Here is a 26,809-nt window from a genome sequence, read left to right on the forward strand (position 1 = left end):
TCTTTATGTTTCAACACTCATATCTGTACGTGACTTCTGGGAAAACCATAGCTTTGACTACACGCACCTTTGTCAGCAAAGTGACGTCTCTACTTTTTAATACACTGTCTAGGTTTATCAAAACCTTTCTTCTAAGGAGCAAGTGTCTTTAATTTCATGGCTGCAGTCACTGTCTACAGTGATTTAGCAGCCCAAGAAAATAAAATCTGCCAGTTTAAATATAATCTTTTTAAAATTGCTAACCATTGGGTCCACTGTAATAGGGGGTCAGAGTGCAGAGATGGGAAAAGCAAAACAATATCTGGAATAACTCATGGCTTCTGCGGAGAATACCTTCCCACAAGTTGGTTCTGGTGTGTTACCCGCCAGTTCCAGTGAGTACAGGGATGGAGTCGTGGCAAAAAAGAAAGGTGAATCAAGAGGGCTGATTAGAGATATAGGATAAAGAAAGCATCAATAGGATTTGGTGATAGAATGATACAAAGTGATTGTTTTTGTAAAAGAGAAGGCAAGGGAGAAACTGATAACTGGGTAATTCCCAGTCTGGGTGATGGGGGGAGAGTAACACTGTGAGCAGAAATAACCAAGCCTAGAAGTAAAGTGTGCAGCAGAGAAAAAAAAAATGTTCCATTTTGTTCCTGCTGCATTTCCACTGACAAAACAGTCAGGGGAAGATTCCCAAGAAATGTATTTGGAGTCATCACTAGAAGAGAGGAAACGCTAAGAAGGATGCTGTTTCCAGGGCGGCACGCACAGCCAGCCAGAGAGGCCCCCCCAGTTGGATGGTGAGCGGATGGCTGTGAGCCGGCAGGGCAGGTGGGCTGCCTGAGGCGAGGTCCTGGTGCCTGGCGGTCAAGTTAAAGAAGAGCAAGTCTTCAGGAGTATAGAATCTGGCACCAAAGCCAGGGTGAATGCCGGGGAAATTTAACCAGTTAAAACCAAAGTATCTTCTTTAAATGTCAAGATTTTTATATACAAAAAAAAAAGAAAAGAAAAAGAATCACTGCTAACTTGAAGGAAAATGCTTTCAGAGTTGGGATGGGAAGAGTTGTGAGATGAAAGAGAAGTTTAGAGGGACATGGGTGAGCAGCGGATAAGCCGAATGGAAGCTGTGGACAGTCACAGAAAATTCCAGGAAGTAATAAGCCCCGGTCTTCGGTTCTCGTCTTTCTAAATGGAACCACATAGCACTCACAAAGAGGCAGCTTTAAATAAGCTGTATCAGCAGCGGCTCTACTGCTTCACTGACTTGGTTTTGGCATTGCTGTAAAAAAAAAGAAACAAAGGCAAATCTGCAGAAGTTAAGCGCTCCCCAGGTGGCTCAGCGGTAGAGAATCTGCCTGCTAACGCAGGAGACACGGGTTCAACCCCTGGGTCGGGAAGATCCCCCGGAGAAGGAAATGGCAACCCACTCCAGGATTCTCGCCTGGAGAATCCCATAGACAGAGGAGCCTGGCGGGCTGCAGTCCAGATCACAAAGACTTGGACACAACTTAGCGACTGAGCACACGTAGAGAAGTTAAACTGGAACTCTGGCTCTCCATGTTTTTCTGGGGGAAGCCCACAACAGTCTCTGAACGAGAAACAAAACACATCTGTCTCGGTGCTTTTTATTTCCACTGCAAAAGAAAAGGAGAAGGGGCTGGATAGGATTTAAACCAATTTCCTAAGGTTCTTTCCAATCTACACAGGGATTCCACGAGTTTATACATACCCAAGGCAAAACAAAAAGCAAAACAAAGCCCATGGTGATCATTTTTATTGGTGAAATGTTTCAATGCAAGGTATTCTAGAAAAGCAGAACACTAGAGCTGATACCAAATGTTTCCTAATCTAACACTTAGCAGGTATTTAGGCTATGGGGCTTCCCTAGTGGTCCAGTGTAAAGAACCTCTCTGTCAATGCAGGAGACACAGGATGGATCCCTGGGTTGGGAAGATCCTCTGGAAAAGGAAATGGCAAACCCACTCCAGGATTCTTGCCTGGGAAATCTCATGGACGGAGGAGCCTGGCAGGCTACAGTCCGTGGTGTCACAAAGAGTCAGGCACAACTTGGCAACCAAAAAACACCAGTTCAGGCCACGGGAGTTGCCCCCGTGGTGAAATCCCTCTCGGTAAGCCTGCGAATCTAGCTGCCTTGTTACATAACGTGCATATTTAGCATGCCAGCCTGTGTACTCACGTGCTACTAGTAAGCCTCGTGATCACTAATGAATGCATTGAGCTCCAGCCACCTTAAAACACACGGTTCAACTTGGACCAAAATACCTTTTCTGAATTTTTCCTTTCTAACATGCCCCTTTTAATAGAGGAAGCAAGTTAAACCATTCACTCCAACAAAAATTGCCTTTGTTGTTTTGTTTGTGTTGAAATATAAGCAATGGTCAAACTGTGTTGAATAGAAAATCCAACCCAGGAATGTAATTCCAATAAAAAGCAGAGTTATGGCCAAACTCAGCAAAGACAGTAACTTGCACAGAATCCAGAAAGAGCAGCAGCACCAGCATGGAGCTGTCAGGAGAGAGGCTTCATGTGAGGATGACAAAAAATGGACCTTTCACAATATCTCCAACTTAGGGAAAATTGTCATCATTTTGCCTTTTTGCTTTGCTTTTAGTTAAAAATTGGTTTAAAAGAGATGAACCTTTTTTCTTAAAAATACGTGCCTTTTCATGGGTGTTAGGAAGAAACTACACAACATACACACAGGCTCATGACGCTCAAGAGGAAAATAGAATAAAGAATTCTATTAGAACCCTCGGAAATGAAAGATCTGTCATTAAAATATCCAAAAGTAACTCAGACCTGCACTGAAATGACGAAATGACTGTGTATTTATAAAATAAGCTCTCTCGATTTATATTACAGTAAAATATCATCACTTAATTATTTACATCATAACATTTTGGAGGGTTTTTATAGCTCTTTAAAATTCCTGTAGAGCATCCAGGTCAAGCTGCTAAAATGCTACAAATATATTTAAATAATTTCCAAAAAAAAAAAATTTCCACTATACTTTTTTTCTGGAAAAAAAAAAAACAGTTTATAGAATTCAAACAGTTTCAGCTGCTTGAGATGGTGAAATATCTTAGTGCTTTTCAAAAATCACATTTCATAAAGGGCACTTATTCCACAGAATTAAAGTTTACTGAATAATAAATATAACTTTAAGTGATGCAAGCTGTCAAAACCCTTGACTGTCAAAGTTAAGGCAGATATCCCTTCATGATTTTTGCTGCTTCTGAAAAAGCAAGGAAACAGAAAGGGAATGATTAAGGAAAGGCAACCTTACCTTTGGATTCCTTCACCTTTGTATATTTATCATAAATAACAATTTAAATGTCCTTTGAGGTTAATATTTTCTGGTTCAATGGGAAAGTACAGAAAAAATTAATACACTCATGCATAATAGGAGGCAGCGGAGACTGGAGCATATCTGTAGCAAATTTTATTTTCAAATAACCATAAAAGGTATCCAGTTACTCTTCAGATTAATTTATAAGATCATGCAAGATGTAAACATGACGTTCCAAAGGAAAAAAAAAATCACTGTTGAAAATTCTAATGGATGAGGAAAAATTCACAGAGATACACACCAGGAACTTTCTACATATGGCTAATACCTGGATCTTTATTCTCGCCTGCTTTTTATCATTTTAGCACAAGATAAAAGTAGTGCAAAGAAGCAAAAGTTAATAACCCAAGGGAAGAAGAACTCATTAACGTGACGCATGATACAGGAGAGTTTACTATATTAATATTCAAAAAGGAATATTGGGAGTGAAGAGTGATGTAAGATAAAAATATCTATTTTGAAAAAGAGTTAAAAAGAAATTTAGTTGTGGTGACTATATTGCTACTTACATCATATTTATTCACAGGCTTTCCCTTAAGTACCATGCACAGTTCCAAACTTTTCTTTTCTGGCTATAGAAACAGATAAAATGAGATGGAAATCCTTTCAGAGGGCATTTAAAATAATATGTTAATTTAAGAGTTATAATGTATTTTGAAAATATGGTAGATGGTAATATTATCCTGAAAAAAATTATATGGGCAAAATAAGTGTTATAAAAATATTTTAAAATCAGCATTGTGCTGTAAAGAAAATAACTTCCTAATTTTGAGATTGACTATAAAGCAAAGGACTGTGGCTTTACATCAGAAGGGTTTTATTTATTTGAGTATTCAGAGTTGGTTCCCAATTACTAAATGTATAAAATAGATCCAAAAGGCCAATCCAGAGTTTATCTATGTAGCTATATATAGCTGTATGGTTTCAAAGCAAACACAATGCCATTTCTGCAATTTGGACTAAGTCCTAGCGTCCTCATTTAACCCTGGCGTCTAGAGACCATAAAATATTTTGGATCCCCTTGGTACACAAACTCTCTACAAGTAAAGCTAGCTTTGTCTATAACATAGTTGAAAATTAAATAGCAAAACTGCATACAAAATTAGTTCTTTACATTTATTTTTATAACAATCTTATTCCTAGGATTCTCGTAAGAGCCTAGGATGACATGACTCCAATTTCCATTCCAGAATTTCCCACTTCTTTTTTAACAATTTTTATTGAAGTATAGTTGATTTACAGTGTTGTGTTAATTTCTGCTGTACACCAAAGAGATTCAGTTATACACACACATATATATATATATATATATTCTTGTTCATCAGTTTCCCACTTGTAACACTTCTCTCCATGATGCCCTGGCAGGCACACTGCAACAGAAAGCAAGATGCTATTTCTACGTGGCTTTTAAAATGCTGTGCATCCAAAGATTATTATAAAATAGCATGCAGTGGATTCCACAAGGTTTATTAAATAAAGCTATCTACTTTGTAGGTGATGAAACATCACCAAGGTTTTTTAAAGTGTTTGCTTTGGGTCCTTCACTATGGAATCATGTCCTTATTTGAGGTATATATTAAAAAAAAAAAAAAAGAACCCACCCACTCTGCAAGTCAGCCTGAAGGTGGTAACTCACCAAAGCCGACAGCTGCTGACTCTCAGCGAAGGTTTTTTTGCCCAAGATCAATTTGCAAGAATTCGGCCAAACCAGACATCTGGGAGGTAGAAGCTACGAAAACGTAGTGCCCTGCCCCCGGCCAAGAGGTCCACGTCCTTCTCTTCCACACCAGTGAGGCTGCAGTCCTGCAGACCCAGGGCCCGCTGTCCACCCGGGAAAGCACCACGGACATTCCGCTTCGGCATCCGCCTGCTGCTTTCTCTTCCCACTCACGTAATTAACGCTCCTTTCTTGTCCTCTTTAAAAATATGCCTGTTTCAAATTTGCATTATTTTTTTTTTTCACACGCCTAATTTCAGCTCTGTTCTTTCCCTCTGTGGTCTCTTCCCGCATTTCACATTCCAGACAAATATTTAAAGGTCTGTAAAACCAGGCGAGGTTCCAAAATATTTCTAAACGAAACTGCCATGGGTGACAGCACAGGGAAAGAAGGAAAGCAGGAGGACAAGGATTGGAATAAACTGGCTGGAAATGTATCGGAAAATCTATTTAAGTTACTATAGCCATGGATGAGATTTCAATGAGGCATAAACAGTCAAGTTACTGACAAAACGAACATGTTTCATCATCACTCAAAATAGTCTACTTGTCATGGTGCACTGCTTTTTTTTTTATTAGTAAGTTGCTCTCTCTTTTTAAATTTGTTTTTCTTACTTAGTATTCAGGAAGTGAAAGCATTTAAGAAAACATTCAAAATTCTGAGAATACATGTAAATGAAATATTTAATGTTTATCATTCATAAAAGTTACATCATTTACATAGGGTTCATTTGTATATAATAAAAATTTCATCATAATGAAAAAATTTCTGGAAAGGTATATGTTAATTTGTTTAACATACGCTTTGGATATACAGCTAAATATGAGTCATTAAAAAATTCTATCTTCAAATATTCCCTTTAACCATTAAAAAACCTCATTCCTAAATATTTGTTTTTCTTTCCACTTGCTCTTTTTGTTTGTAATATCATATGTAATCTGAACCATGCAAAGACAGGATCTCATCACAGTTCAGAATATATTTGTGTACTTTCAATAAATTTGCTCATTGCATAGCAAACATGTAAACTTACAGAGGATCTATAAATTTTACCCTAATCATCTAAAAAAGCTGCTGAAATTTTACATGACAGTATATTGAGGTTTATTTATGTTGTAATTTGGGTTCTGTTTTTTTAAAAAAAAAATACTTTTAGTCTATGTGTTAATTGAATACAACAAATAAAAAGTCATGAAAAGTCCAAAACCAAGTAAATAATTTTATCCTAGATTACCAGAACTTATCCTCATTATATCATTTGGAATTTTTCCTAAGTATAACAAGTTGGAAATGGGTCGTGCTGCCTCTTATGACAGTGTTCAAAATTAATTCCAAAAGTGTGTGTTTAACATAAAGTTAACTATGTTTCCATCGAATAAGATGTTTATTAATGAAAGCTATTTATCATACAAGAAACAGCAAAGATAAGTCATCATACAGAGGTGTACACTAGATGTGACAGATGTGAAAGTGCATGCAGAGATTTCTGTTTCAAAAGGAAGTAATAAACAATAACACGAAAATCACTGGGGTCTGATCCCTATCCTCTTAAATGAGTGACAGCTTTTCTTTGAATTTACAGTTGGAAAATGTCATTAACAGATAGGACTAAAACACATTAGCAAGCAGGTGAAATGAATGCTTTTGGACTTTATTTTACAAGTACTGTGCTTGACAAATGTGTGGGATTTTTTTTTTTTTCCAAGAATAATTTTCTTCAGCTCTGGGGTGGGCATATTACTGCCTGGCCGCTCTGGTTTATACACGGTTTGTCTCACTTTGTTTAAAATCATATAATTTTAAGCCTCCATTTGTGTTAGACATCATAAAGAACAGAAGTTTTGTTAACATTCAGTAAATGACATTTAAGTCTCTTGGTCTCTCTCTCTCTCTCTCTTTCTCTCTCTCTGTCTCTCTCTCTCTTTTTTTGGCTCAATAGATCTTTTAATGTATGATTATCATAACCTAATATTGTCTTTGTCTTCACTGCAGTGGATTTCCGATCAAACTTTTCCCCTTCTTTTAATACTTTAGGGAATTTTCAAACGTCGGGATGTTTGGCTGTAATGCCCCAAGATTTGTTCTCCCTGAAAAAAATCATAGTGACAATTTATTAACTCCAGAGCAACTTGGCTTTTAGGGGTCTTCAATTTCTATTTAGATTTACAAATATCCATTTGTGCTCAATAGACCTAACATGAAACTTAATCATATTTAAGGCTTCTTTTCATGCAATTACTTTTTCTGCTAATTATCTATTTTTTTTTAATTCTAAAAATCAGGCTGAGTCAAATCCATGGGGCATTACTTTTATTGTAGGAAAATATATTTAAAGGTAATTCTAAGCTGAATTGCATTGCAAATGTAATGGTAACTTAAAATGAATCATAAGTTTGGAAATCTAAAAACTATTTGTATGTCTGTATATTAAAAAATTTTGTATTACCATTTTAACAGCTTTTACAAATAGATATCAAAAACACACTAGTACAGTTAAACCTTAAATAAAACTGATGGGAAATAAAAGTCCTTAGATTCAAAATGGTTTATTCACACAAATTTAATAGGATATATCACAACTGTTTGGTCCATAAATATTTAAGGGAAATAGTTTCTATACAATGCATTTCTCAATAAACAAAGAAACATGGACAATTTTGCTAGACCACTTACTGTACTATAAACACGAAGCTCAATATATAAGATTATTGAATTTATCAACTATATTGGAAAGAGTGCACAACTGCTTTCTATGACATGTCTGTCCCCTCTAACAGGATACACCATAAAAAGAGTTTCAGAAATAAGAGGTAAAACAGTACAAAACTAGTGAGGTGTCAAAAGGGCTTAAAACAGTTAATTTAACAAACAACACATATATCCTGATTTTTCACAAACTTACTTCCAAGTTATCTCATAAGGCACATAGGAGAACTGAGTTATAATTAGTCTACTTAATAAAGTAGATCTATAGTACCATATATTGTTCTGTCAAAGAACAAAATTTATAAGTATCAATATTTTACCTGTAAAAGTGTATTCATAAGATCTCAGCCTTACCAAGGTTGTTTGGTCTGGTTAGTGGTAAATGCCCAAAATGTAATAGAAATATGAAAAGTCAAGATTTAAGCTCCATATAAGATGATAACCACACTTGCTAAATATATAATGGCAAACACACCTTCTTCTGTTACAGTGTTAACTTATCTTCCATCATCTTTTTTTTAAAAAATAAGCTACTTTCTGTGCTAATTTTCTAAAGACCCTGAGCAAAAGTTACAATAATGCACTTTAATGTGGGCAGTGAACTGTCAATATGTAACCACACATTTATACAACCAGAAGGACACCTTTAAAATCTATTAAATAACCACTTCGAACGCCAGAGGAGATTTAAGGGGTCCGAAAAGTGGAGAATATGTGCAAAGTTATTCTTAACAATCCACTAAAGCAAGACATATATCTTGACTTCTTTTTTATTTTATTTTTTTTAGGAAATCCACAATCTAATTGATATTTAACTACAACAGAAGCATATAGATGAACATTCACCACTGCCCAGACCATTAAGATTTTAGCTTAAATTAAAAGAAAAAAAAATGCTACTGTAAACTAGGAAATATATTCAGATTAGCATCCACAAGGCTTCTGAGTTTATCTTTAAGAACTTCAAATCTCTAACGTCAGAAACGTTTTTCCTTTTTTTCTGACAAATACATCAACCTGTGCCAAAGTAAAATGAAGCAAAACAAAACCAAAGAATTTTCATTGTTAATATTAAAGAATTTTCATTGTTAATATTAGTTACTAAGTTTTTTAACTTTATTTGTATAGAATGCCAGATACAATATCATGGTACAGCTAAAGCCAATTAAGAGCTATCAATTAAATTATACTGATTTTTTTAACTTCTTAAAAAATTATATTTTGCTTATTTCCATTTTCCCTGGGGAAAAAATAATTTAGAAAGAATGGTTTCATACCTATCATCATTTTTAGTTTGAGAAGGTTAAATGTATAAAATTTCAAATTCTGTTTGGAATTTTCATGGATGCACAGGAGGTTTAAGTATTTTTCAAACGTTGAAAAGCAGTAATTAACTAATAAGAAAGTTTTGTTGGGACTATACCCCTAAGAGAAAATAAAAGTCACATTCCTGGTTAGATTTTCCCATCTAATTAATCTGTAACATTTAGATTAGCTATTGTTTCTTTAACCATATTCCTCATTTGTAAGAAAAAGGAATGATTAAAACATTTTTTTGCATTTTAAAATTTAAAAAAAAACGACAATGTGAAGTTTCCAAACTTTCATAAGTACAGGTACAATTGCAAGATTAAAAAATAATTTTAATCAATTATCTGATTCCTTATTCGCCTAATTATGTAACTGGGAATATGATTCTTTGCCCATCCCAATACCACTCTTTGTTGTTGGTGGTTTTTTTTCCTTTGAGATTCTGGAAATAAGTAACATACAATTTTAAGAGGCACTTATTAGAATGATTCCAAAATTCCCCTTACCGACTGAACGATCTAATTAATCTTTTTTTAAATCCAAATACACTTTGTAGACAAAAGAAAAAAAAGTACAGTTTGTAAAGGAGACGAAACTGTAAACTCATTTGCCAAGTGGCTGCAAGACGCTACACACCAAGCTGTCGTCGTTACTTGCCAAGTATCTTGGGGGTGGAGGGGGGTGGGGGAATCGTTTTGTAAATAATAAAATAATTAGAATAATAATAAAAAGAAGAGGAAGAATTAAAAAAAAAGCCCACGCCCAACGTTAGAAAAGGTTCGTTAAGGTAGTCTGCGCGGGGCTGGCGGCCTCGTGGCTGTCCATGTTAGAGGTCACGGCTGTCACTACGGGGAGAGAGGGGTTGGTCAGGTCTGTTAAAGTGGTCGCTGTGCCCGCTGGACTGAGCGCGCCGCTGTCTGCCGAGGGCGGGGCCGGAAGCGACGTGCCTTCGGCTTTATCAATACCCCCATTCTCCTGCCGCAAAAGGTTCCTTCTGAATTTGGCTCGTGCGTTTTGGAACCAAACCTGCAAACCAATCCCAATGGATTTCTTTACCGAGGTTTATTTTTATACTTCCTTTTTCTCCCCCTTTCTCCTTTTTTTTTTTTAAATTCTGTTTTGGATATACGTTTCTCTTTTTAAATGTTTATTTTCCTAGGGGGAGAAGGGCCTTCCCCTCCCTTTGTTTTTGTTTTTTTCTTTCTGCTTTCTTCGACAGCAGAGCAATCCCAGTTCGACTACAGATACCCTCTTAGCTGCGGCGGGGCCCCCACCCCCAGCATTAACGAGTGCCGCTTGGGGGCACAGATGGCTAAGTGGAGACACCCTGGGGAAATGGAGGCACAGCGATCGAGGGGGTGGAAATACACCCTCACCCCTCAACGGCTGTCTTTCCAGAAAGAGGACAGGCGAGGTCAGCGGATGTTTCACCAAGTTAGAATCACTCGCATGAAATGAACATCATTGAAACAGATTTCTGGCTGTTCTGGAGTCTGACACATGCCAAGTACTCTGCACAGGGAAAACCTCCAGGGCCACAGACTCCAAGCAACCGGAAACGGGTGCGTGGAGTTTAAAACGCCTGCTGTCTGTCACTGAGGGTGAGAGCTTCAGAGGCGACCCCCAGCCACCCACTATCAGGGCTCTGGTTGGACATTCTTACCATGATGAGCCTAGCAAGGCCCTGGGCCAGCAGGTCTCACTGCAGGATGCAGCGGTCAAATGCGGTTGGTTAAAATGGGGAAAGACTCGCTCCGATTGGCTGCGGAGACAGCTAACCATGCTTGTGGCTTTTCAGGAGCTGACCAAAAGGGTCTACGTGAATCTGGAAGCTTGCAACGGGGGAGTGAGGCCGCCAAGAGTGTGCTGAAGCAAGGGGGTAGCAGCAGGTCTCCCCGGGTGTGTGCGCACTGACCCTGACGTGGACAGAGGTCTCCAAAGCCACGCTTGTGCAGACAGCACCGCCTGCGTTTGCAGAGCAGCGGGGCAAGCTGAGGTGGCTTTGTGGGCCCCTCTCCCCATCTGTAGGGAGGATGTGGCTGCAATTTAGGAGACCCTGGGTCTCTCTCTCTGTCTCTCTCTCTCTCTCTCTGGGCAGTCTCCGGAAGCCCCTGCAAAAGCTTGGTACACTCTCTAGGGAGGTAAGTAAGGTAAACTAACGAGCAGCAGTGCTGGAAATCAAACAGGGAAGAGAACTATTTTCACTGCAAGGGGAAGTTGTAGGCACAGCTAACAATGGACGCTTCTTACCTGCAAAACTCTTTTGGTCAGGCCTGTTTTCTGAGCAAGTTGCTTGAGGTCCTTGGCATCCGGGTTGTGGTTGATGGCGAAGTAGGATTTCATGGTCCGCAGCTGGTGATGCTTGAAGGAGGTGCGCATGCGCTTGGTCTTCTGCGAGGGCGGGTAAGGCTGCTGATCCCGGTCCAGGTGGTCGGCCTCGTTCTCGTTACAACCTGCGGCGGCCACAGGGGACGAAAAGAAGGGCTCAGTGCAAGGGCCTGCCTTAGCTGAGAGGATGGCAGGTGGCATGCTCCCGTCATGACAGGACAGCAACGGTGGAAAAAGCTGTCGACCCAATTACGAGCAGGATCCAGACAAAAGAAAGAGGTTAATCGCCCCAAGTCCGCCAAACTAGTCTGTTAAGTGTGGACCCACTCAAAGTTTACGCAGTAGAAAAGTATTAGATACATCTAATACATTTAGATAAGTTATTAGATAAATCTAATCCCTTTGGCTTAATGGTTGCTAGAAAGACTTGAGAAGATGAATAAGGTCTAAGTGTGGGAGTGAGAGAAATCTTCTCCAAGAGTGAAAAGGGGAAAAAAAAAAACCCTCTTCTACTATGTGATGTGTATGAGCACGCTGGCCCTCCACACACACAGTTTTTCAGAGATTCTTCGTTTTGTCTGTGTTTGTGAAACAAGGTGTAGTCTGTGAAGAAAGGAGGATATGCAAGCCAGTAATTTCAGCTCTCTCAAGTCTAAAAGTTTTACAGAGCCATCTCCCTGGCCCTGCTCCCCCCAATGAAGGAAGAATCTAAGTTCCAATTTTTAGCCTTTTCTGCACATCCTAGAACGTTTTCAGAAAAAGTTAAAAAGAAGAAGGGGAGAAGTTACAAAATAAAAACCTGCAAGATTCTTACATAACCAGAAGAATATTACTTTTGAGGACATTTAGCAGTAACTGGTTCACATGGGGCTAACCAGGATGAAGAGAGTTTTCCCTTGGAGTCACCGGAATAGATATTTCTGAAAGAGAAGGAGCCCAGGTCTGTCTTCACTTGGTTCATGCCAGAGTCTCTCCTCCCAACTCCCCGCTCAGAGACGCTGCTGCCCCATTCGGGTGGCGGCCCTTTAGCTCTGGTCCCGTGCGAGCCAGAGTGTGAGCTGTGCCCCTGGCTGGCAGGCCAGGGGGAGGGGGCGGCACCTTTACCCCCCTCCACAGCGCCCTCCGCACTGAGGGCAAAAGCACTCAGCCTTTGAAACCAGCCTGGGAGTCTTCATCCCCAGGGTGTAAAGATGCTCATTGAAAAGGTCATTTCCGATAACCTCCTAGCTTTGCATAAAAAATATGATTACAAAAGGAAAACACTTTGCTAAATATTTACTGATTCAGCCAACTTTCGCAATTTAAAGAGCATGGCAATTTTTTTTTTTCCTTTACACCTTACTTCAGATGTTTATCTGATGTATATTCAGACTATCATCCAGCATTTTAGTGCACTGTAATAGAATATCTAAAATCAACATGATCACATGCCTGGGGGAGAAACCAGGATCTTGAAGAATGTGAGACATCTCTTACGATTAGTTGTTCCGTTCTGCTTGATAAAATATTATATGCCTGCGATGCTCTGGTTCCATGAGTGCATGATCAGTCGTGTCCGACTCTCTGTGACCCCCACAGACTGTAGCCTGTCAGGCTCCTCTGTCCATGGGATTTTCCAGACAAGAATACTGGAGTGGGTTTGCTATTCCCTTCTCCAATGCTTTGGCTGAAATTACTTTTTTAAAAAACACTTTCAGTGAATCAGTATATATCCAGAGACCCAACAAGAGTCACCCGCATCACAGAATCTACCTAAGAAATTCTCCCTAATGCCATGAGACTAGGCATGAACTAATGACTCCTTGGTTCATATTTCCATGAAACACGTAAAGAGGGCAGGTAAGTTCATGGAAAGAAAGATGCTATGATGTTCACCATCGGATCCTCTATGTCCAACACAGGGCCAGGAATTCAACAAGCGTTCAATCAAGATTTTGAATTTTTGTTCACCCATAAAATCATCAATGACTATTCTTGCAAAGTCATATCAACTTGAGATGGACTGCAAGTTAGATATACACAGCCAAAGGTTGAACAGAGACTCCTCAGACCCCACTGAAAGGGCACCAGGTACCCAGAAATGAGAGAGAATAGAATATGCTTTACATTTTATCCTATTGCACCCCCGGGGAGAGATGTCAAGTTCAAATATTCTACACAATTGCCCTTTTGTATCCCCAAATGGATGAAACAGCATCTTATGACCTACTATAAAACCATACTTATCTCAGTAAACTGAGCTATATTTCACAACCAGATTATAAATGTAGCCACACCAAAACAGTCAAAGAGGTACACCTTAGTCACTGGAGGCTTCTTCAGATAAGATTTCAATCCTATCCTAGGTGAGTGATGTGTAACTCTTCCTCAATAGCTTATTAAACTGAATATTACACTGAGGTAGAAGACTTGACTTGGTAGTTAAATAATGCCCTTAGCCATCAACCCCCCACCCACAAGTTACTATTTCTTAGAAGTGAGTTTGATTCCTAACCAAACTATATACTTATTAGTCTCTAAAATGAATTAATGAAAAAATAATTATAGACATGTTTTTCACACACACAATTATAGACAGGTATGATAAAAACTACTTCTCTGAATATGCATTCTGTATCCATTATGGCTGATTTAAAACTCAGTAGAGAATTTCAGTGTATTAAGCACTACTGTGGGACTTGTTTTCAAGCAGAATACAATTCAGCGTGCAAAAAGATTAAGTTAGCTTTTAAGATGGTATTCACAGAAACAGAAAACTGTGGGATCAGTTATGATAGTATGGCACTTAATAGAGCAGTCTGTGTCATCGACAGAGTAACTCAGTGTACTAACCTAAACTACTTAAATTTAACTACAAATGCCTTATGTACACTTGCAAGTGACTGTGTTTCCTCAGGGTCTACTTTTAAAGCTGTAGGGGCTCCCCCCCTCCACTGAATTATGAGATGAAATGATAACTCTCTTAAAACTGTCTTAAATATACACCTGTGAGTACACACATCTGGCACTATAACATTAATAAGAAGATTTAAATATTTTACTCTCTGGTCACTTAGGAAATGGTCACCCATCCGGAAGTGAGTTTTTATTCTGAAGGTATGCAGCCCTCTGAGAAGCGATCCCAGAGAGACCACTAGGGGTCAGTGCCAGGCTAAGTTAACAACTTCAGGGAGCTTTTGAAGTTTGGAAGCCAAGAAAGAACCTAAGGAGGGAGATTTCAAGAAGCGGCAAAAATCTAGCCTCGCGGTTAGTGCAAAATTATCCAAACCAGACCTATGGGCCCTAGACTAAATCTTCTTCTCACCCCGGAGGGCTTCATTTCAAACCAGCATCCCAAATAGACTTCCTGTGGCTCTTTCTAAAATATCCGCCTGCTATCTGCACAAAGAGATATAAACTAAATTAGGAACAGTCTCAAGGAAAGGCACTTGCCCTCTGTCAAGCACTTACGGATCTTTGCCTAGCTTCACATCCCTGGAATTCTGAGTCACAAACATATTTTGTGTACATGTGTTTGAAAATATATCAGTGTATGAATCAGGTCTGTTTAGTAGCACTGTGACTCTTCTGAGACTAGTTTACATTTAAGCAGAGATGGCTTCAAAGAAAGCTAAAAGAAGGAGCTAAAATTGTGGGTCCACTTTATTTTCTGTGCTTTTAACGTGGTTTTAATACACTGAAGCGTTTCTTTGTAATAACAAACGGGCACTGGCTTCATAAACTTTTTTTAGTGGTAGGCTGATTTCTGGGCAGGCATCTTTAACCCAGTTTCTCTAGATTATTTCACCAGATCTGAACTGTATGCCGTCTGCTCGTGTCTCTGGGGAAAGTCCCGAAGGGATGCGGTGGACGTTAATTAAGAGTTACCGGCTCTCTGTGGTGCATACTGGCTCTGTTCCGAAGGTCTCCGCAACCTCTCCCTCCTTAATGAACAGAAGCATCAGCTCTCTCCAGAACCTCGCAGCGCCTTAATTTGCAAACTAATGGCGGAAGTGGAAATTGAAGTGGAATGGTCGAAAAGGAAAGAGATTCTCATTCTTTTTATGAAATAAATGTGCACTCTCTGGTGCTCCTTCTCAGAGAAGCAGGAGAAACACAATGTCATTGTTCTTAAAGCTCTGCGCATCTTTCTAACGTAAAGTAAGATCAAGGCGAAATCAAATGAAGCTAATTAGGTTAAACAAACAATCGAAAAAACCGGGCTTGCCGCCTTTGGCTAGAAAGCTCCTCCCCAGCTTCTGGACCTTCTGGGAGCCTCTGCTCCAGGCTTCCTGCTCTCTGCAGACCCAGCTAGTCTCTCTCCCTCTCTCTCTATTTCTCTCTCTCTCTCTCTCTAATTAGGGCATTAGGGCCTTGGTGAGTGGCTAGAGATTCCGATGTCATCTTCTATTAATAAAGAACAATCGGTGCCCTGCCTGGCTGCCCTGGGACCACGCATCAAAGGAGCCCAAGTAACCACGCTGGGCATCGTGGCCCCGAATCAGCCTGCTGGCCGAGGCGCAGAGGGGCGGCGGGAGGCCCTGACCCCCGGCAGGGGGTTGGCAAAACCCGGGGGTGCACCCACTGCGGGACACCGTCCCATCTACGCTAGGTCTGCAGCCAGCAGCGGGCCCTCCTCCTCCAGTGACCCGGGGTTGAACCCCTGGGACAAAGGTCCCCACCCTCTCGGGGACATCCCCGCTATGCTTCGTCTGTGAAATCTGAGCCAGGAGGGAGCTGAGGGGAGAGCTGGCCAGAGCCCCCTGAAGCCGGAACCCCACCCCCCAACACTGTGGGTTCAGAGCAGGACCCATTTCCGCTTGCTCACACTGGCTGAATGTCCCTGGGGGAGTCACTTATTGGGGGGGCAGACAGAGTCCCTTTACTACTGAGCCAGAGCGGCTCAATGCACCACACCAGGTACGTGGGGACTGGAAGAGAAAAACAGGCAAGATCCACGCTCTGGGATGCCCACCCTTCGACTGGCATCTGGGTGCGCCTGGTAACAGAGCGCGGTGGCCACCGTGAGGTCCCCAAGGTCCTTTCCAACAGAAAGGGCTCCCTGGGCCCGAGCCTCCTGCTGAAACGTCCAGTGGGGCTGGGCCAGGGTACCAAAAGTCAGAACGGCTAAACGGGGCAACAGAGGATGAGATGGTTGGATGGCATCGCTGACTCAAAGGGCACGAGTTTGAGCAAACTCCGGGAGATGGTGAAGGACAGAGGAGCCTGGAGGGCTGCAGTCCATGGGGTTGCAAACGGTCAGACAGGACTTAGCGACTGAACAACAACAAACCAGTCCTGAGGACGCCCCTAAGTGAGCTCTAGGGTTTTCTGGAACCTCTTTTCCAGAGCTTCCATCCTGCTTAGAGGTAGACTGTGGTCCTGGGGGCCTGTCACCATCCTCACGTGGGGGCTGGTGAGTGGGGGGCAGGCTGCCCACAAGGGGGAACTGGGGAGCAAGACTGATGAATGATAGGTGTGCCCCCCCCCCACCCAAGCAAGGAAGAAAGCTGCTCTCTGGCCTGTTGCCTGCATTTTGTTTTTAATTAAGAGAGAAAGCTGGGGGTGGGAGGAGGAGGGATGGTCTGGGTGTCTGGAGGGTTTATCACACGGGCATTGAGCTGGTGGACGGTCCCCTGACCCAGGGAAGGGGCAGGCCAGCTCACAGGGACTCCGGAGAGTGACTCCTGCCCCTCCAGCCACTCTGCGCCAACATGAGGGATTTGGTTTTTCAACACTCATGCCAACTGTTTCCCTGATTAACTCTGGGCTGGTGACCACAGCCTCTGTCCCCTCTAGACACACTGGGTTGGCCTCTGAAGATTTCTTTCTTTCTTTTTTTCTTTTTTAGTATTTAGGGAAACCTCCTCCAGGATCTATAACTTGGCCTCCACACAGGAATTGCCCTGGGGCTGTTTCGCTCCAACTGGGAGCCAGAAACTAATGGGCTCATTAACTAATGGGCAACAAGGGTTTGGCTCTGCCTGTTTGGGGGAAGTCGCTGCAGCCCCAAGGTGCTGAATGTGTTTCTGGCCACAAACGAAATAAAGGTGTCTCTCTCTCCCTTTCTCCCTCTCCCCTCCCTCGGCCCCCTTCTCTCTCCTCCCTCTTTCTCTCACTCCACCGTCCAGCTTCTTTCTGAGTGACCGAGAGCTGTAGGGAGAAAAGGGTCATGCTAAGGAAAGCGCCCTCTTGCAACCAGCTCTCGGCCGGGGGAGAAGCCAGACGGAACTCTCCTCCGGGCAGACCCGGGGCGAGGGCTGCGGGGGCGGCGAGGAGGGGGTGGGCGCCCACCTGAGTTGTAATTGACAATGTCCACCCCCAGCGCCGGGCTCTTGCGTTTCCGGGGCCGCCCTTTCTGCACGGTGCCGGTGCCGTTGAAGTAAGGCAGGGCCAAGCCGCCGCTCTTGGCCGCCAACTCGCTGTAGCTCAGCTGCGGCGGATACTCTCCTTGCAAGAGGGTCTCGAAGTGGGCGCGGCAGTACACCAGGCTGTCCTTCATGCCAAAGTGGTCGCCCGTGGTCAGGGTCTTGTTGCACGTGGAGCAGGTGAAACAGCTCAGGTGGTAGACGGAGTCTCGGGCGCGCATGACCATCTCGGAGGCGGAGATGCCCAGGTGGCAGCGGGCACATCTCTGCACAGAGAACCTTCTGGAAGGAAACAGTGGCGTCAGCGAGCTGGCGGAGGCCAAGGCAGGGCCACCTCTCACCGCGACACCCGGGGGCTTGGTCAGCAGCGGCCCAAGACGGAGATCCGGGAGGGAACCGGGAGGGGAGGACCCACGCCCTCTTGGATATACATTCATTTTATCTGCTGATTGACCAGCTCTGATGAATATGACAAAGAACCCTTACATTAAAATAAGAAGAATCGAGGAACTGATCCTCAGTTTTCTTTCCTGTAAAGTAAAAATTTTAAAAAGCAAAAACCAGAACAAACCGTGCCCTTGCTAACTCACAACAGTATGTTAAGAATATTAAATTGCCATGCCAAGTGAAACCGTCTCCTCGATTACAAGGCATTCACAGGAAGGGTGTTGTTATTTATAAAAGTATGAGTGTGCATGAAGACATTCAGACACTGCCCTGGGGGGGGGGGGGGGGGGGGAGACAGTTCTGCAGAGGAGAGCTAATTCTTTTCTAACCACTTTTCTCGCGTCGGCAGAGAGCGAGCCGGGTCGCCTGCCGACCGCTCCCGTCCTCAAGGCAAGAAACACGGAGCAGAGCCAGTGAACATGCTGCGGCCAGTTCACTCTCCGGCGTCTGGGGAGCCTGGGGGCAGGTTCCAGCCCGCTGCGCTCCGGGCATCTCTGAACTGAGTGGCCTGGGTTTTGGCAACAGCAGTTATTCCTTTTCTTGGTCATTTAGGTGACTTCCCCGTCACCCTCGCGAAAACCTGACAGCCAGCAGCTAGTGCTGCTGCCTCGGCCACCGGTTCAGTTCCAAGGCACCGGCCTTGCTGAGTTCGTAGTAAACGGAAAACACAAACCCGCTTTAGCCTCGGTAGACCGGGGACAGACACGTTCACTGACCCTCCTAGGACAGGCCCAGTTCCCTCAGCGGTGTTCTGGGGGCGCCTGAGCGGGAGAGTCTAGAGCAGGTTCTAGACCTGGGGTGCCCCCCTCCCGGCTCCCCGCGCGTCTGGCAGGGGTGGGCACGCTGCAGTTTGAAGGCGCACGCCAAGGGCTTCCCTGGGCAGGGAGGGGACCCAGGGGCTCGGGCTGGCGGCCCCGGGAGGGGGGTAAGGGATGGGGTGGGAATACCTGTAGTAATCCTCTTTGCAGTAAATGCTGCCGTCCTTGGCGAAGCAGGTGAGCTCGGACTCGAGCGCCAGCTTACATTCACAGCACTTCAGGCACCTCAGGTGCCACTGCTTGTCCACGGCCAGCAGGTAGTACCTGTCGGCGATCTTGCCCCCGCAGCCGGCGCACAGGGCGGGCTTCTCCGGGCTCAGCGGGGGCATGCCCTGCAAGGAAGCGCGCGCGCGGTGAGAAGCGCGCGGGGCCGCCCCACGCGGGTCCCCGGCGCAGAGCCAGCCCCCGGCCTCCGCGAGCGCCGCCGGGTCAGGGGCCCCTCCGCGAAGGCAGACGTGGGGAAACGTTTGCAGCTTTTCCTTCTGCCACTCGTACTCTTTCTGCCGCGTCCGTCTGAACCCGGACTCAACCTAAAGACCCTCCGGTCACCTCGAACAGTTTCCAAAAGGGCTAGAAGCGCATGGACTGTATAGATGGTGGAGGTTTCCGAACTCAAATAATTAAATCTTAAAAAGTGTGGCTTTCGACTCGCCCGAAATGAAACAACAGAAATTGTTGTTGGAGGATGAAAGGGAGATCTGAACAAGCACACACTGGTTTTCAGCAAACACTATTACATTTCTCTTTCTCTATATCACTATAAGCCACGTTGAAAGTACAAGAGAAGGGAGAAGGTTTAATACTCGTGCCCATAATGTGGCCGACGTTGTTTCCATCGAGATATATTTGGCAGATCTTGCTGTTCTGTCATCTTCGGGATTATCGGTCCTTCTCCTACTAAGCACTGTACCTGTTCCCGGGAGGGTCCGTTATCCATCACCTCTGCACAGGCCCCCATTCCCTGACATCAACATACCTCGGAGATCTTTGTTCTGAAAATCTTTCCAATGCCGACCTTAAGCTTCCTATCTATGTCCCCACGACCAGGCAAGGAAGGCGACCCCTCGCCTTAAGCGGAACCCCGCCTGAAATTCGGGTTTGCATTACCGCATTTTGTTTTTAAACGGGATAGCCACAAAAGGTGGGTGGTTAACTGCGGGACATTTCCCTCAGGACTAGCAGAAATGGGTTGGACTTTCCCCTATGAAACCCCAGCAGGCCTGGAAAAGTAGTTTCGCCCTTTACTCAGACCAGCCCCCACCCAGCCACCCTCGCGCACTGAAATCATTTTGCTCGGCTACTTGGTGGACCCCAAACACCGCTGACCGACCCCGGGCAGTCTGTCCACCGGCTTAGTTTGAGCTGCGATTCCCGGTGCGACGCCCGAGGATCTACACAGCTCTGTTTGGCTCAAACTCTGCGGAGACGTCTGTCGTTTTCCCCCTTCGGCTCGTAAATGGGAAAGGCGAGCACAGAGATTGTTCATTAGTTTTCTTTACGAAGCGGGCCTGACTTTTATCCTACATGCCTAATCGACATAGCGTGGTCGATCACAGCGTGGGAGGGTTAGAAAGTTCTCGCGCTTGGGCTCGGCGCCCCGCTCCTCCGGACTTTCTATTCTACTCCCCAGCACGCTACGCGCGCCGGGCCAAGGAGCTGACCGAGCCGGGCTATCAGAGACCCCCCGCCCCGACCATCGCGGGCTTTGCGCGTTCCGCGTCCCGAGCGTCCGGAGGACGCATTATAGTCCACCCCGAACGGCCGGTCTCCAGACCCAGGGACTGGAGACCCGGAGCTTCAGTTCGACCTGGACGCTCGGCCGCGCGCTGCAGCCGGTGGCCCGCACCCGCTCACCCTCGGGCCGCCGATCCTCGCCGGGGAGGCGCCCAGGAGCCCAGCGGGCCGGGAGACCGGCGTCTGCGCCGCTGGGGAGGACGTCGCCATCCTCTCGTGCCCGACTAGCCCTGCTTCCCCCGGACCAGCTGTGGCGGAGACGAGCGAGCTCGGGCCCTCAGGAGTGTAGCTAAATCAGAAAGGGCTCCTTTCTTGCCCGGCAGCAGCCAGGAGAACCGAAGATAACCCACCCGCCGATCCGCAGCGGACGCGCCTACGAGCCGCCACCCTCGCCCGGCCGCCGTGGCGGCTCGACTCGGTTCCCCCTGCGCGCGCGAGCGGGCTCCCGGCTCCCGCGGCCGCCGGCCCCTCCTTACCGCGTCGCGGCCGTTGAGCTGGGCGCCTTTGGTCAGGCGGGCCTCGCTCTTGGATCTGCGCTCCATCTCTTCCATGATGCCTTGGATGTGGCCTCCAGAGATCCCGTGGAAGAGCATGGCTGGAGGGCGGAAAGGACACGAGCTGTCTTCTGCTCGGCACCCCACTATTTCCATATACACTCGCCCCGGGGGCTCTCAGCTCATCCGAGGAGGAGAAGCCGGGAGCGCAGAGGCGGGGCGATGGGAGAGCGCCGAGAAGCTCGGGGACAGAGGGAGAGGGGGAAGAAGGAAAGAGGCAGCCGCGGTGGAAATGGGTCTGCTCGGAAAAGAAAAAGAAGCAGGGGGGACGCCAGCCCCGGCGACTCCCTGAAGGAGATGCGCAGAAAACAAACGCAAACGGGAACGGGGCGAGCGGAGGCGAAGCAGCCGGATCTGACCGCTCCAGGAGCTCGAGTCACTAACGGGGAACAACGGCAGCGGGGGGGCGGGGGGAGCAAAACCTGGTGGAGAAAGAAAATAATTTTGAACACAAAGAAAGAAAAAGAAGTGCTATTTTCAGCGGTCCCTGGCCGCTTGCAAGTTCCCAGCGCCTGTAGGTTGGGTTGGGGACTGCTCCTGCCGCCGGAGCGGTGTCCAATTTGTTAAGAGACTAAAGCCAGCCCATTTTTGATAATTTAGTAGGAGGAGTTCTCTCCCGGAGCCGCCACGGATTTTTATTCAGACAACAAAGACCTGTCATACTCCTCTCAACCCCCTGGTGATGGGGAAGCGGGGACAAACACTGGGGGGGGGGGGGGGGGGGGGGGGGGGGGGGGGGGGGGGGGGGGGGGGGGGGCAGGAGGAGGGGGCATTTACTTCCCAACACACACACACACACACACACACACACACACAATCCTTCCAGGAGTTCCCAGCAATCACGTTTTAAAGGGGAAAAGGAACCCTTATTGTCCCCGCCCTGGCGCAGAAGGCAGAGTGTCGGCCTGTTTGGTCCAAGTTCAAGATCAGACCCAGACTCAAGAAATGCAGAATCCCAGCCCCAAACTTCACGTCTCCTCCTTGTGGACCTTCCGGTCCCCAGCTCGAGGGGACCCCAAATAAATATTGGGCGAGCATTCCTCTCCTCCCCCACCCCTGACTTCCTCCACTCACTTAAAAGCAGATTCTGCTTCACCTCCCCACCTGAGGCTGAAGCAAGCCCCAAAGTGAAAAGGAACTAGGAGAGCCTCTGTTTCTGGAGTTTACTTCTAGCAAAAAAAAAAAAAATCTTGGCACAATCAGTGTAGGGGACAGGGCGTGGGCTTGGAGATGAGTGTGCAACCGCAGCGTGGCCACAGGGGGATGCCGGTTCAGGTTAGGAGAGAAACCGATGGCGAGTCCCGCGTCCCGGAGGAAGCCTGTCCATGTGGGCAGCGGCGCGGGGACCCGCGGGAGCTTGGCGCCGCCCCCCGCATCCCGGGACCGGTCGCGCGCCCCGCTGCCCCGGCTGGACTGGGGAACTGCAAACGTGGGCGCCCCGCGCGGTGAAGAGGATGCGAAGGGGCTCCTCGCCGTGGAGGAGGGCGAGGTGAGAGCTGACGGGCGGAACGGCAGCCCCCGCGCCTCACAGGAGGCGGGATTGTTACCGCGAGTCGCGGCCCCTCCTCGGCCCTGTTAAAAAGTAGCCACAATGCTCGGATATTGTCGATTCATGCAAACCGCCAGAAGCCCCCGAGGGGCCCGACGCGGGGAGCGGCGGCAGGAACCGACCCAGCTCCCAGCCGAGAGCGGGAAGAACCGGCGGGCCTCCGCGGGCCTCCCCGGGAGTCTGTCGGCTTTGCGGGAATCGCGTGCTTCTCCCGGCAGGTCCGGGACACCCGAGGGGTCCCCTGGTGGCAGACTCGCGTCCTCCCGGAGGAGCCCGACCGGGAACGGTGGCCAAATCTAGAAAGATGGAGAAAGGGAGGGAAGAAGCGGGGAGGGAGGAGAAAGGAAGGAAGAAGAGAACGGTGCCGATCCGACTTCCTGTCCCAAAGCATCGCCTTCTGAAGCTGCTGGAATCGCCTCTGCCATGAAACCCAAGACTCGCCTGCTTCCCCCTTGCTCTTTTCTCAAGGTTAAAAAAAAAAAAAAAAAAAATGTTATTTGCAGACTGGACGTTGTTACGGTCCTCCGGGTGCCAGAATACAGCTCATAAAACACAATTTCACACACACACAAAATGAAGCCAATCAAGTGAACTAAACTGAAGACCTCCCCTCCCCCCCACCCCACACTCTGGCAGCCCTACTGGACAGCAGGGCTGCTATTTACTGTAAGTAATGTAATTAGTCCCTTTGGATGGAAATCAATGAACTTTTCAAACCCACGTGCACCAGCGCAGGGGCTGGGGGCAACACCTCTTTCAGAGACGGCAGGTCCTCTCACAAAGGGGCAGACTGCCTTTCCACAAGAGGGGACTGGGCCCAGGGAGGGGGAGGGGGGGGAGGAGGCGGAGGGGGAGGGGAGGAGGAGGCGAAGGGGCAGGGGGGGAGGAGGCGGAGGGGGAGGGGGGGGAGAGGAAAGAGGAGGGGTCTCTGAGAAGGACATCCTTTAACCAAGGAGGCTGCAAGGGAAAGTAAACCTGGGACCTCAATCCAGGGACTCCTTTGTCCAGTTTCTGGGCTAACTCCCCCCGCCCCCAGGTGGAGGTTGGGAACTGGGTTTGGGTTTGGCTGTTGCTGGATCTGGGTCCTGCTCAGCAAAAATAAACAAAGAGCCGGAGCACGCCACTGCCTTCTTGCTGGGGATGAAATTTTGGAGACTTCATTAAGTGAGGGTTTAACCAACAACTCCAAGGAGAGGCCAGAACTTCGGGAAGCGTCTCCAGGGAAGCAGGCTCGGAAGGCCCGTGAGCCCTCCAGTCCTTGCTTCCCTCATCCGTCTCCTGCACACACAGATTTGCTCCTAGACCGTCCGGTACAGGCGGGGCGGGGGCGGGGGGGGCTCCTGCCATCAGCTTCCGGGTTGGAGCCCGCTGTCTCGGCTTTTTCTTATAAAACTCGGGTTATAAGTTCCTGTGCCGGGTGGGATTTGCTAACTTCCCATAAAGATGCCAACTGTTCGCGTTCTTCCTTCTCTGCCAGTGCAGGAAGTTTGCCGAGACCTCGGGGTGGGGGAGGGGGGCTGCTGGAGTTTGGGAGGTCCTCCTTAGTCCTGTGGCTGTCAGAAATCGCTCCCGGTGGGTCCAGCCCTGCCTCCTCTCCCGGCTCCAGAAAAAGGAAACCCACTGGGGGAAGGGGAGACCCCCAGAACTGGGCTGTGGCCTGGGACGTCCTATTGTCTTGCAACCTCGGGGAGATGGCCCACCCCCTCCCCCAGCACTCTCAAGGGACAGCAAGCACTTCCGGGAGAGGGTCTTGGTGTCTTTGCCTTCTTTCATCTCTCAAGAGGAGGTGCTGGGGCCGCGGGGCGGCCCTGGGGCGCTCCCCACACGCTGGGCTGCTGCTTGCTCAGTCCCCAGGGCTGAGTCCCCGCACCTCTGGCTGGGACGGGTGCAGGGACCGCCCCCGGCCGCGCCCGCGGTGACTTCTCCGGGCTCCCGTCTAAACTCAACTCTCTCTTTGGGGCAAGGCGGCAGAACCCTAGCCAGGGGCTGCCCTCCGCCCGACGGAGCACACTTCACCCACTCTGCCCTCTCTGCTCCGCCAGCCGCTGTGGCGGCTTTGAGGAAAGCGGACGGCATCGACTGCGGACACGGGAGTTGGGCTCGAGGGTCGGGGTCCGGAATCTCCTCGAGGGCCGCAGCCGGGTCCCTCTCCAGGAGAAGGGGAGGGAAATAAAGGGAACGCACGGCTTCACCCAGGGGCTGACGAAGGCTTCAGGGTCGAGAGAGGAAGCCTCCAACTGTGAGCACAAGCGAGGTCTCTTTAGACCTGAATTTTGGAGGTCAAGGTGCTCTGCCCCGGGTTTGCCCTTAAAAGGGCAGAGGTCACCTTTCCTCCTGACCCTATTAAGGTGTGGACGGTCCTCCTTGGTCTGAAGGGTGCAGCTCTCGAAGAGGCGTCCGGCTTCCGGCATTGCCCTGAGCGCCCCGGGGCCCGGGGAGTCAGCGCCGTCCTGGGGCTGGGACCCGAGCACCCAGCCCTGCACGTCGAAGGGGGGGATCTCCGCCCGGCGGCGGGGGGGAGGGCGGAAGTGAGGGGCTGGCCCCGATGGTCGCCGGCCTGTCTCCATCCTCCGGCTCAGGGAAACTGTGGGTACACCGAGGCGGCAGGGCCAAGACTGGTGCCGCCGTCAGGGCACACCTCGGCGTCAGTCCTCCGAGGAGGGCCTCCAGCCCTGGTGGGAGTGGGCTGACCGGCTCTGGGCTGCGCGAGCTCTACCGCGCGGAGACGGAGCCCCGCGGCAGGCCCCGCTGGGCACCCCGGCCCGGAGTTCTCCCCGCGCCCGCGGCGCGCGCGGGGCCGTACCCTCGGATGCGCCCTGCGCCTACGCGCCCCCTTCTCCCCGCAAGGCGCCCCACCCGCCCCTGGGTTCTTCTCTAAGGGCCCGCCGCCCGGTGGCGAAGACCGCGCTTCTGAAATCTGAATCCCTTTCACCTGGGATTTGCCGCGCCGCGGGCCCGCCGCAGCCGCCGGAATAAAGGGAGCCGTCCCCCCCCCCCCAGCCCCAGCCCCAGCCCCCACTCCGCGTCCGCGGAGATCGCCCACAGAAACCGCTGCGCTGGGGTCAGATTGAACCAAAAATGGGGGGTGAAGGCAGTTTCCGGAGGAGAAGCGGCATCTTCCTAGCCGCCCCCTCCCCTCCCGCCCCATCCCTCCCCATCCATTTCTCCCCATCTCTCCCCGCGAGGAGACGCCCCCAGCAGCTTCGCCGAGGACCGGAGCGCATCCCTGGCGCCCAGACAACTCGCAGCGCAGTGGCCGGGCGACCTCCGGGCCCCCGCGCCTGCACTCCGAGAATCTCAGGCCTCGGAGAGCAAGGCCGGAGGAGGGAAAGGCGGCTTTCAGGACTGCTGTCAGCGGACTCTGAACAAGACCGCGTATTTTAGAACCTACAGATCGCGGTACGATTTCCAGGGCAAGCACGACCCCTCTTCCTCTCACCCGATGAAGGCGGGCACACGCGCGTGCACACCCACTTACACACCCACGAGATACATGCTCCGGCCTAGCGAACAGGGTACGAGAGAGAACCTGGCGGGGAACTCACCTGCCTCCAGAGCGGTGCCGTTCAGCATTCTGCGAGCGGGGGTGGCTCACGCCGCGATGGTGGCTGCACCGCAGAGAACCCGCGCGTCAGCTCCGAGGTGCGGCCCGGGGCCCCGCGCGCCTCCCCCCACCCGGGAGGCGAGTCCCAGCCGTTCCTCCCGCCGAGGCCTCGGGGGCCGAGCGGCCTCCGGGGAAGCGGGGCCGCCTCCGGTAGGTGCCCGGGGCGCCCCTGGGCGCCCGGAGGTCGGGAGCACACGGGGGGCCGAAAACTGCTCGGACCAAACAATCCCAATCGAAATCTTACCTTGCTGTCCAGACGTTCCCTCCAAGAAGCCAGTCCGGGGCGAAGGAGGGCGGGCGGCGGGCGGCCAGAGGTGCGAGCCAGTCCCCAGAATCTC

At 48.3% G+C, this 26,809-nt stretch overlaps 1 protein-coding gene across 3 annotated transcripts; it reads right to left on the reverse strand.

The window, feature by feature from the left end:
- Positions 1-6,438: 6,438 nt before the first annotated feature.
- LHX9 (LIM homeobox 9) lies at positions 6,439-26,809 on the reverse strand. Of its 3 annotated transcripts, XM_043485369.1 has the most exons (7): positions 26,716-26,809; positions 26,413-26,475; positions 21,241-21,359; positions 19,160-19,362; positions 17,692-18,047; positions 11,341-11,543; positions 9,234-10,116 (listed from the first exon to the last, which is right to left on the reverse strand). In XM_043485369.1, the coding sequence occupies exons 2-7, from the start codon at positions 26,438-26,440 to the stop codon at positions 9,859-9,861; spliced, it is 1,167 nt and encodes a 388-aa protein (XP_043341304.1). In that variant the 5' UTR covers positions 26,441-26,475; positions 26,716-26,809; the 3' UTR covers positions 9,234-9,858. The 3 variants fall into 3 exon arrangements, with proteins under 3 accessions (XP_043341306.1, XP_043341304.1, XP_043341305.1); XM_043485370.1 differs by lacking the exons at positions 26,413-26,475; positions 26,716-26,809 and adding an exon at positions 22,393-22,421 and having other exon boundaries at positions 9,831-10,116; XM_043485371.1 differs by lacking the exons at positions 9,234-10,116; positions 26,413-26,475; positions 26,716-26,809 and adding an exon at positions 6,439-7,160 and having other exon boundaries at positions 21,241-21,893.

Source organism: Cervus canadensis, chromosome 13 (assembly GCF_019320065.1).
Source record: "Cervus canadensis isolate Bull #8, Minnesota chromosome 13, ASM1932006v1, whole genome shotgun sequence".
Classification (NCBI taxonomy): Eukaryota; Metazoa; Chordata; class Mammalia; order Artiodactyla; family Cervidae; genus Cervus; species Cervus canadensis.